At 32.4% G+C, this 12,272-nt stretch overlaps 1 protein-coding gene across 1 annotated transcript in view; it reads right to left on the bottom strand.

Moving 5' to 3' along the window:
• Positions 1–3,539: 3,539 nt before the first annotated feature.
• LOC106457557 (protein dachsous-like) overlaps positions 3,540–12,272 on the bottom strand; it is a 145,193-nt gene continuing 136,460 nt past the window's right edge. Inside the window, exons 19-21 of the mRNA XM_022383724.1 lie at positions 10,028–10,199; positions 9,334–9,541; positions 3,540–7,038 (exon numbers count right to left, since the gene is read on the bottom strand). Coding sequence (XP_022239432.1) covers positions 4,696–7,038; positions 9,334–9,541; positions 10,028–10,199 — 2,723 coding nt within the window. The 3' untranslated portion in view covers positions 3,540–4,695. The remainder of the gene's footprint in view (positions 7,039–9,333; positions 9,542–10,027; positions 10,200–12,272) is intronic.

Here is a 12,272-nt window from a genome sequence, read left to right on the forward strand (position 1 = left end):
TGTTGCCAGGTTTTAATAAGGGCCTTCCGTCTAGCTGCTCTGCAATGAATACCCAATCTGTGGAGAATCTGTTGAACAGATTTCGGGCTCATCCCATCAACTTTGGTCACTTCTGCAGTCGTTAATCTGGGATCCATTTCGATGCTCCACTTGACAGCCCTATTTTGTCCTCTTCGATGGACCAGAATGACCCGGACGCTGCTCAGTTGTTTTCTGAACTGCACGATGATTCTGTTGACTGTCAAAAGCGGGATTCCCAAATTCTGCGAAATTTGCCGCTGACTTATTCCACTATCTGCTTGACCAACTATCCTTCCTCTAACAAAATCTGACAATTCGAGAGAACCTTGAGTTCTAGGCATGTTGTAGCACAAGATAATTAGTGTGCGGACAATTTTCATTTATATAGTGCTCTGTGAACACAAATTAGTTAGCATAAATCAGTTAAATGACGAAAAATTAGGTGTATATTTACTTGTGACCACTCAATGTATACACCTTAGTTAAGATTCCTAATCTTGACTTGGAACTGTTCACTAAAATATCAATGATAGTCAAAATGGTGTAGTTTGATATAGGAAGGCATTTTCACATTCTAAAATAATTTATTATATCTAGGATATGTTGAGTTCTCTTTAATATTAATCTGCTTGTGGCCCTAATACTATGTCCATTGGTACTTGTTCTAATGGCATTTATTGGTTGTGCTTAAACACTGGTTCACACTTCACTTTTTCTTATTTCTTTCAGCACAGCTTGTTATGAATTTTTCTTTATATCCCAGCCAGTAGTATTACCCTAAGAAAGGAGGCAAAGGTATAATTATTTTTTGCCTACCTACCTATGCAGAGTACATCATTTTAATTATTTCAGGCAAAAAAAATTAATGTTTTAAAGTCATAATGTGGCATCTACGTAATCCATCTGTTAATCGTCCCTTGCCTGTATGAGGAACTAATTGTTGTAAAATAATTTGGTTCCATAGAGTAAAGTAACTATGTACCCCTTCAGGGTGAGTCTGCCTACCGTGCCCCTCAAAATATCTGATGTTGATTTTTGAGACATTATAGAGAGTGATAATGGCCGTCTCCAACCATTATTAGTCTCAAAGTGGGTTCCTCGTCATCGAACTAAGAGAATGGTTCCAGCTCTGACAAAGGGATATGAATTAAGTTCTAACTATCTTAATGTCCTTACTGCTCTTTATCTACATGTATTTTTGTAAAACCTATTCTGTATGAATCCTAAACAATGCTTATTTTTGATTCATCTTAATGATGGTGCATAAATTCCTTAATCCTGTCTCTCATTGGAGCTGCAGGAAAAACATATGTTATCTTTAGTGGAATTATAAGAGCCTAAATATGTAAATTTTGTTGATATTGGTTGATTTCATCCTTTATCCTCCCTACCTACCATAACCAGAAAATCCTGATATTGTTCTTCAGTCCTTAGGTCTTACCCTGGATATGGAGGTTGGCCGAGTTTCTCCGTGAACTGTAACTATTTTTGAACTCTTAGGTCAAATAAAGTATTGACCTAAGGACACTAAATGTTGTTGAATATATCAATTAAAACAAAACGAGCTGTCACTGTAAGATTAGGAAAAGTTTCTTCAAAGTTGCAAATTGTACTTTTAGCATATACTTTCTGTCTAGAATCACTTGGAATTGGTGCTAAGTCGTTAAAAGATTTGCTGTTGAGTGATCTGGAAAGATGTCATTGTGGATTAGAAAGACAGAATAACCAAGATTGGTGAAGACTTTGAGCTACTGAAAGAGATTTGGTCCAAAATATAGTTAAAAAAAATTGTTTTCTGCTCCTCATTTGGTAACTTCTGGGATCTTTATTGTAACTAATTCTACAACACTGATTTGTCAAGGTAAGGTCTGTCCATTTGTTAAACTGGCATAATAATTAATTGTTGATAATGGAAAATATTTAATTCATTTAAAGAATTGTAAAATATACATCTTATCAAAACGAATAGTTTGGTGGCCTAAATTATGTGAAAAAACCAACAACAGTATAATTCTCAAAATAATTTATCCATGTAATTGGTTACATCACTCATTATTACAAAAACAAAAGTTTGATTTTAAGAATTTCATGTTATGAAATAAATTTTTTTCAACGATTTAATTATGTTTTTGTCTCATAGTTTCTCTTTGTTTTATAGCATTTGGATGAAAACAAATATAAGGGCAAAGTATTTTCAATGTGAATATATTTAAAGTTGAAGTTAGTCACATATTTAATTCAAGTTTTTCATTGCAGTTGCATTGATGTCAAGAGCTATAATTATTGAATGGAATATTTGTAGCAAGTCTTTATTTTCATTATAGTAAAAGCAGTATGTTGTGTTAAACTTGATAACTGGCAAAGTTTTAGAGAATTCAATGCCTACATAAGAAAATCAGAAAATGTTAAGTCTATGGTAGCTTTCTGAAAAATTGGAAGTACATGGTACTAGTTCTTGTATCAACTAATAAAAAACCTTTGAATATGTTGTGGCTATAATCTGACATAAAATTTCATAACTAGTTTTTAACTTGTGTTATGGCTGTATTTAAGAGTTTTGAATTTCATCTCTTTAACACATCTCTTCTGGAAGAATAATAAGTTGCTTGCCTGTTGTACTATTTGCTCATCAGAAAGCAACACTTGGTTGCTAACTGACTGTGCATGCATCATTCATTTTAATGATGTTTCCATCATCCCATGGACTAAGAAAAATTAGTGTTCTTGTTTAGGGTTTGATTTGTAAGGATCTGCAAGTTTTGTGGTAGTACTTTTGTGTTTACAAAAGCAAAAAGGCCATAGGATTTTTCAGGATTCATTAATTGGTTTGTATTATTTCATAACTTAACTTTTAAGTTTATTATGATTTAATAAAATAAATTTGCCAGCACAGTTATAAACAACAGAGGTAGAATTTCAATGATGTTAAAACAGTTTCACTAGATTATTCAAAGACCGTTTTGTCCTTAACGTTCTCTAATAAATTCACCTTTGTCTTTGGTGCTGTGAAAAATATTACAATAAATTAAAGAGAAGAGGAATATCTACTAAAGGTAGTTGTAATTAATTTTTAGTTACTGCATATCATTCAGTAACATTAGTTGCCATATAGAAAAATATTTAAGGTCAAAATAATGAATGTATTTTCAAAACTGCATTAATTTTCTTATAAATTCCTAAAATTAATATCTGGAAGAATTTTTCCTTTTTTAAAATTCTTGGCCTTTATATTTTTGCTTCTAACAGTAGGAAAATCTTGTAAAAGAAAAATAATTAATTGAGACACCACTATCTTTAGGTTGGCTGTTAAAACAATTACTAAATTATTTCATCAAATTAATTCAGAAAAGTTGTCTCGTTTTAACTGCTTTTACACTAGAAAAGTCAGTTATATGTTTTTTTCTGTAGTTATTAAATCAAAGTACCATGTTTAGTACTTGCCAAGTATGACAGGTTTTTAACACAAAAACATATGGGGAAGGAATTGGGAAGTACAGATAAAACCCATTAACCCAATCTCAATAAATGACTCTCTCTTTATTTTGTACAAACAATGACTGTTTTTACAAAAGTGTGAAACTATTCAATACTGTCACACGCGAAAACATTCAGCAAACATGCAATTCTATTCAAAATTACAAACTTTGAAGTCACTCATTTCCAGACGAAATTTTTATCTGAAATATATTTAAAATATTAGTTCTCTTTTGGAGTGAAGTTGTATCCTTAAAACACAATTCTGTATAAATGCCAAAAGGCACACTGTATCACACAAACACACACACAAAAAGGCACTGATAAAAAAAAAATTATGTTTGCAGAATCTACTATGTCTCTTTAATCTGGTTACATACAACATATATCACTGTAAGACATTGTATAGGTCTGGTTTTGAATTTTTCTTAGTGCAAGGTATCATAGAAATGACGAGACTTGCAGTTTTTTGAATAGTAGCAATATTAGATCGTTTCAGAAAATTGGTAAGCATATTGATTCAGAAATAATAAAACTGAAAGTAGAAGCAAAGCTGCTAAACATTATATAGCAACTATGTAATAAACATCAAGTGAAGCTATTTTAAGATGTTTATTACAAAATTGCTATGTATTGTTAACCTTTGTTTTTTGGTAATTAACAGATGTGTGGAAGATGGTGAAAAGATTAATGATAATAATGACAAATAAAACAGTAAACACAGCTAATAAAATAAAACTGTTCTTATTTTCTAAGCTTCTTAGAGTAAATGATTTGTTTGTTGTTAAGCACAAAGCTATGCAATGGGCTATTTATGCTGTGCCCACTATGGGTATAGAAACCCATCTTTTAGCATTATAAACCCTCAGACTTACTGCTGAGCCACAGGTAGGGGGGAGCTAACATAAAGGCATAAAAATATTTCAGTTTACTTATATGTGTTACAACTTTAGACTTAAATCCTTTTAATGTTTTGTAACTTTTATTTACGAATAATTGTTATTGAAATTTTGGCCCCTTACTCTTAAAATATTGGTGATTTTGAATTAACACAAGTACATGTAAGGTTTATATACAATCTGTTTACATATTTAACAATACAATTGCACTTTGCCTGCAAAAAAAAAAACAAAAAAAAACACAAATCCTTAAACAGTAATAAATTAGTAAGGTTATGAATAATGTTAAATGTTCAAAATTTCATATTTGGAGCTCAGTCTCTGACACAGAAGATGTAGTAGAAGTAGTAGGATTTGACCTCTGAGACCGAGAGTAATGTGGGGTTACCAGTCCCGAAATAGGAGCTACTGTTCCACCTGGATGCACTAATGGTGAATAAGATGGTGACCGAGTAGCAAGAGGAGATAGTGAAGGAGAAAAGCTAGGAGACATTGCTGACGAAGAAAATGTGCTTTCATGGCTGATTGGGGAACGTGGTAAAGATGGTAGGGATGTAGTCTGACTAGTGTGTCCTGAATTGAGTGCAACAGGAGCAATGGAACATGGAGCCACACTTGTTATAAGTGGCGGGGGCACAGTTTTTACTTGAGGGTTGAGAGTTTTCTTTGGAGAATTTGAAAATGATGGAGGAATACCATCATCTTTTAATCGAGCAATTTCAGCAAATACATGGGCTAGAGGTTGATACTGAGGTCCCCAGTCTAAAAGATAGTCCCAGTTATAACTACCTGTAAGTTCTTCTTCACTATGTACAATAGAACTGAGAGAACCATTCATAGATGGTTCACCTTCATCCCCAAAACCAAATGCTCTTGTTCCATCCATAATTGCATTATTTTCTTCTGTACCAACATCATTTAGTTTGGAGTATATAAGATTTCCTATGTCCATGCTATTTCCTTCTCCACCACCTTCTTCATCAAACATATGCATACTTTCTACACTATGAGCATTTTGTAACTTATTAAAGTTCTGAATATTACGAGGATCAGGATGGGAGGTGTTGATGCCAAGTCGTGCTAAATACTCTTGTGTATTCTGAATTGAGATTTCAGATAGATTGTCATCATCTGGAAGAATACCTGAATCAGGAATGGTAAGTCTATGTATCTTATTTTGCTGAAGATGAGGTCCTTCATTTATCATCCTAATCTCTTCATCTTCTACATCTTCCCCATCTTCAGCAGATCCTCGACCACTAGATGCAGAATGAGACTGCTCTGAAACCTCCGAAGTTGCCCCATTTATGTGCTGTGTACGATTAGTTGGGTCAAAATGGGAAATATCACTGTAGTGAGGAGGAAACTGGGAGATTCCAGAAGTACTTGACGGAGGTGGGCGAATATCTATAGTATCAAATGAATTATCAAATCCATGGATAACCCCAGGTTTACCATTTCTCTTATTTCGCATGCGCAAGAAAAGAATAAGAGAAAGAAGAATTACTGCAATAACAGCTAAAACAATAACAAGGCCTAATGCCCATGAAGGAAGACTACTTCCTTCTACTTTTTCTTCAGCTGATGCAACTGATGATGCATTTAATGTGTTGTCAACAGTAATCTGGAGCACTGCTGAACTGGTCAGTGAGTGGGGTCTACCACTTCCTGCTACTACAGTGAGTGATGAAACTTTATTAAAGATATTTTGGTCAATCCTGTTATCTGTCTGTTCATATCTAAAGGTTGATTTGATAACGATCACTCCTGTGGTGTCATTGAGTTTGAAGTTCTTGTGCAGTTCACGTAAATTGTAAAAGATACGGCCATCAATACCCTCATCTCTGTCCACAGCTCTCACCATGCCTACAACAAAACCATTAGGTGCATTACCAGGAACAATAAAATGATAGGAATTATGTGTAAATTCTGGTGGATATTCATCTTTACTTTGAATGTTTATTTGAACTCGAACAGTGGTATACTTGCCACCTTTATCCATGGCCATTATTGTAAAGTAATACCTACTTTTTGATTCATAATCAAATATCATGCCTGTTGTAACAACTCCTGTTTCAATACCAATGATGAACTTGTCTCTTCCTTCTCTGTCTGTTATAGAATAATTCAGTTTGCCATAAATTCCTCGATCACCATCATTAGCATGTGCTACAAATATTGAGGTACCAAGAGGAGAATTTTCATCTACAAATTCTGTATACAATGAAAGAGGAAAATATGGTTCATTATCATTTTCATCATTTACTTTAACAGTCACACTGGCCAGTGCAGAAAGTGGGTATTTAGGATCACCATCTGAGGCACGAACAATGAAACGGTATTCTGTCACTAAGTCATAATCAAGAGTTTCAACAAGTGTGATGATTCCAGTTTTAGAGTTGAGCTTAAATTTCTTCTCTATGTTCCCTGATGTAATGTCATAAATAACATGGATATCAGTTGTCTCATCTCGATCTGCTGCTAACACTTGAAGCACAGTGGTCCCTATTGGAGCTAATTCTGATATGAAGACTTCATAATGGCTTTGGTTGAACACTGGAGGATTATCATTAATGTCATTTACCTGGATTATAACTTCTGCTGTGGCATTTAATGTAGGCATACCATGATCTGTTGCTGCAACCTGAAATATAAAAAATGATATGTTTTCATACTACATTAGAATGGATTAGAAAAAGTACAGTTCCAAGTAGCCAAAAGGGAATAGAAAAGAACAAAAGACTGGGCAGTTACAATAATGTTTATAAAGACTAAAAAACATTAATTTCAAAAGTAACTACTTGTTAAAAATGCAAAACTTCAGAGCATTATTATTAAACATGACTTAGACTACCCAATTTTAGCTATTAATTACACTGATCCCTCATTTTGTTACTTTATAAAATTAGAATAGCAAGCATACAAGTGTTAAAATAGTTCACAAAATAAAAACCTCATGTTAACAACGTACAAAATTTGTAAAGTAACGGCAAATTAGTTTTTTAACTCTGCTTTAAAAATTATATAGAAAATACAAGAGATTATTAATGTCTGTGAAGTATAATTAAAAATTTAGTGTATCTATTTGCATAATTTATATAAATACTGTATCACCAATAGACAAGTCCATCATCTAGTGTATTTATTAAAAGTGTTCAAGCAAAACAATATTTAGTTTAACAACATACTAATACTATGACTGTGCTGCTACCTATTGAAAGGAGTGTGCTTTGCACAGACTTTATAAAAGATGCTTTCTTGGCTTAGCTGGATTTCAATGCAATTGAGAAACTAAAATAACACAATATGTGTTTAATGGGAATTAAAAAACTCATGTTCCAATTATATGCTAACTTTTATTGAGGAGTCAAAAACTACTAAGTACAAACTTATTGGTCTATGCGAGTTATTACCAATAAAAGTATTCCTTCTTTTAAAAGACAAAATGGGGCATCTTTGTAAACCAAAGATAAATAAACCACACATTGATAAAACATGTTAGTTAATGATATGAATATAAACATTATGGCATGTAAAATCATTTATTTCAATATGAAGCAAAACAAATTTTGAGACACCTTTAGGATACTTACTTGTTACTGCCATATTAAAATATTATTAACTATATTTCACTACTTATAATATCATGCCTTCAAAAATGAACATTAATCAAACTTAGATTACTTTTAAAAATAAATCATTAGTAACTATTATTTATATAATACATATCATGTTTCTTTATTTTCAATCACTGGCCTTTACTAATGTAAAGTCAGGGGTATGAAAATCTACTAGACCTACATACTGGGCTATCAAATTTTGGGTTTGGTATACCATGAATTCCATCTGTTCAGCTCTTTTTGCATGAAAGGTGTACACGTATGTAAAACCCAACTATATTTCTTTATTAAAATACCACCTGTTGTTAATCCTTCTTTCTACTCACTAAATATCTACTGTCATCAAAAGTTTTGTATGATCAGTAGGCTGTTTTTTAAATGATAGGCTAATCCATCATAGGCATGATATCCAAATACATAATTATAACTCAGTAACCAACTTGTAAATTAAAATGTCCAGTTGTTTAATTTTAGATTTATAACACTTTCTAATTTACATGATTATTTTTTGCTGGGAATGGAAGAGTTATTTTTTACTACAAAGTTATATTGATATGATATAAAACAGCTTGTTTTTATGAAATGACTTGAATCACCCATGTGGATACAAATGTCCTTTTTCTTAGGTATGAGAGAAATGTGCAAAGTGTTCCAAATGTTAGAATGTTGTGTGGTGTTTTTGGTTTCATTGTATATATTTAGACTGGCTAACCTGCCCATATATTTTACATCTGCATCACATATGCTGTAACAAATCATATTATTTTTAGTTTTTTAATACTACGAAAGAAATTACTGCAATTAATACAGACATATATATATGCATTTGCATTGTGTAAAAATTTAGTCATTATAGTGAAAAAAATAGGTTGGACTAATAGAAATTCAATTCTGGCAAGAACATTTCTCATGCCTACTAACCTGGGGCTCATACATGGAAAAAAAAATTTTTTTCAACTTTGCATAATATAAAACTTTATTAGATCATCTCTCTATACTTAAAGAGTTCACAACAGACTAACATATATGATTCTTCACTGTGTATGAAGGATGGTAAAAAATCTTTATGTTGCCATTTTTCAGCTTGTTGTTGAAAATGAATTTACACTATTATTTACACTACATTAATATTTCAAATCATAAAAGGCCACCAAAGCAAACAGAAGAAGAAAAAGCCTAAAAACCTTTATCCTATAGTAGTAATTATTATTCTGTTTCCCAATTTTATATGTTCAAAATTTTCAACAATGGGAATTTTTAAAAGAAATGAAAACACCAGAAAATGAATCCTTTAAAATTCCAGATAGTTATTATCCTACCTCTAAAGAGAACCTCTTGATAACTTCATGATCAAGTTGTTTCACCAAAAAGATTTCCCCTGTATTACTAGATATTGAAAATGATCCTCCAACATTGCCACTGATGATAGAATAGAAGATCTGGTAATTAGCATGAGATTCATCTAGATCTGTTGCTGAAACTTTCAGTACTGTTGTTCCAAGTGGAGAATCCTCAGGAATATGAGCACTAAAACAACAAAGTTATTCAAAATGTTATTATACAACAAAATAGATAAACATACATTCATACATACTTTTTGCCCTAATTCTTCTAGTTCTGTTTTATTAAAAATCACTGGAAACAGGATTATGTAAAAATATAACTCATAATATTATTAAAATGTAAAAATGTGATATTGCATCCCAATGAGATAGAATAATTTTAGTCACATCATTATTTACTAACTTGATAATGAGTTTCAAATAAGAAAATCAGATAACAGCATTTCAAATCACTTCTTATTGGAAACCTATAATGACTAGTAAAGAAAGATGTGAATTAATATTATTATCAGTTTGATCAGGATGTAATATTATACCCATTATTAATTAAGGAATCATGGTTTGCCAGTTTAAACAATATAAACCATTAGACTTGAGACAAAAGTTTAAATCTATAGTAAAATAGTGGTTATCTTAAACTGCAAGGAATCAGCATAAAATACAAACTTACGTGTAAATTGGTTGAGAAAATTTTGGAATATTATCATTTACATCCACAATCTGGATTCGAACAGCAGTAACAGCTGTTAGTGGTGGCACACCACTATCTTGGGCTGTCACAACCAAATGAATAATTGGTTGCTTGGGACTGAACACAAGCGATTTGTTGGTGTAGATGACTCCTATGAATACACCATCAATAGGCTTAAATAACAAATACAAGCCCTCTATAATCCTTTCAAAGTATTTCAACCATAGCTTACTTTTTATGATTTCTCTACTCATGCATTAATGTTTTAGAAAAGAATAATTTGATAATAGCCTTTTACCTGCTATCAAAATGTAAGTCAACAATATGTTGCATCCAATTTTTCATATTATTACAGTATATGTTCATATTGTTTTATTGACCTAAAAATGGGTGATAGAAATCTGTTTTTACAGGGACTTGAAACCAAGGTACCTAGTTTGTAGCAGTGTTTTGAAACCAATGCTTTATCAACTGAGCTAACAGGGCTTCAAGTCTTAACCAGATAGTTCTCCACTTAGTTCAGTATGTATACTTTCCACTGAATTTGGCAAAGTTCCTCATCCCAACCAATCTCCAATACTTGTATTTGGATAGAGTGATTTGATTTACCATCTTACATCAAACAACTACAGAAATATGTAATTCACTAAATACATCTTAATAGTCTCATTAAATCTCACATACTTAAGTAGCTTCATATTTTAAAGAACAATTCATATCTTTTACCACATGGACCTACTTAATTTTGTCAGGGATACTGTCCAGAATTAATTGTGAGGATGAAATTATAAGTAGGTCACTAGGGCTAAATGCTAGACTTAGGTTAGTATGTAAGGATGAACATATTGGCTGGTTGGACTTGTGGTATCAGTTCAGTGGAACAAGTGAGCTTTTTGAATGGATGGTTTACATTTAAATAGAGTATGGGCTGGCTTGTTTGCTAAAGCTATTAACTCAGCTGTAAGGGAAGTTTTAAACTAGGAGTAGACAGTGGTGAGGGCAAGGAAAAACTAAATGCAAAAAGAATAAGAGGCAGAGAAAAGATTAACATAGAAAATGAGTATAGATGTAGTTATAAGGATAGGCTTAATTGTTACTATTGTAATGCTAGAAGTATAAGAAATAAAATAGATGACTTTATAGCACTTGTAGGAATGGAGGATTTTGATATAATTGGAATAACTGAAATATGGTTAAACGTAGATGATTTTGATGACAGACATTTCTTTCAAATTCAGGGTTACAGGCTATTTAATAAGGATAGAGTGTTAAAGAGGGGGGGGAGCTTTATATGTAAAATGTAAATTACATCCTGTTGAAGTTGAGGATATCAAAGATAATAGCAAAGAGATTGAATCCATTTGGGTTTCTATTAGTAGATATAAATGGAAAAGGCTTTTAGTGGGAATTTGTTACAGACCACCAAATAATACTGATGAAATTAGTGAGAAAATTTACAATGAGATTAAGATTTCAGTTGTTAATGAAATCATAATTATGGGTGATTTTGATTTCAGGCATACAGATTGGGAAATGCTAGAGTCAAAACATGAGGTAGAAAGGTTTTTGGAAACTATTCAAAATGGCTTTCTCACCAGTTACTTAAGGAACCAATTAGAAACAATGCTATTCTAGATGTATTGTTAACTTCAAATACAGAAATGATTGAGAGGGTGGAAATTGGGGAACATCTAGGTACAAGTGATCATTGCTCTATTACGTTCAATGTTTTGCTGCATATGGAGATGAGGAATAATGATATTTTGGTTAAAAATTTTGAAGGGATGCGACAAGAATTATCTGTTACAAATTGGGCAGCTGAAGTATTTGGAGACACTGATCAGATGTGAAAATTTTTAAACATTCATGGTAAATATATTCCTTATAGAGGGTTTGTTTGTTTGTTTTTGAATTTCACACAAAGCTAGTAATTTAGCAGTGTAAGACTAGAGGGAAAGCAGCTAGTCATCACCACCCACCGCCAACTCTTGGGCTACTCTTTTACCAACGAATAGTGGGATTGACCGTCACATTATAATGCCTCGATAGCTGAAAGGGTGAGCATGTTTGGTGAGATGGGGATTCAAACCTGCGACCCTCAGATTGCGAGTTGAGCGCCCTAACCACTTGGCTATGCTGGGCACCTTATAGAGGGAAAAAAAAAGAGTAGCTGCAAATAAAAAACCAGGTTGACTCACAGAGTTTATAAGATAAAATTAAAGAA

This window comes from Limulus polyphemus, unplaced genomic scaffold (genome assembly GCF_000517525.1).
Source record: "Limulus polyphemus unplaced genomic scaffold, Limulus_polyphemus-2.1.2 Scaffold17, whole genome shotgun sequence".
In the NCBI taxonomy this organism is placed as follows: Eukaryota; Metazoa; Arthropoda; class Merostomata; order Xiphosura; family Limulidae; genus Limulus; species Limulus polyphemus.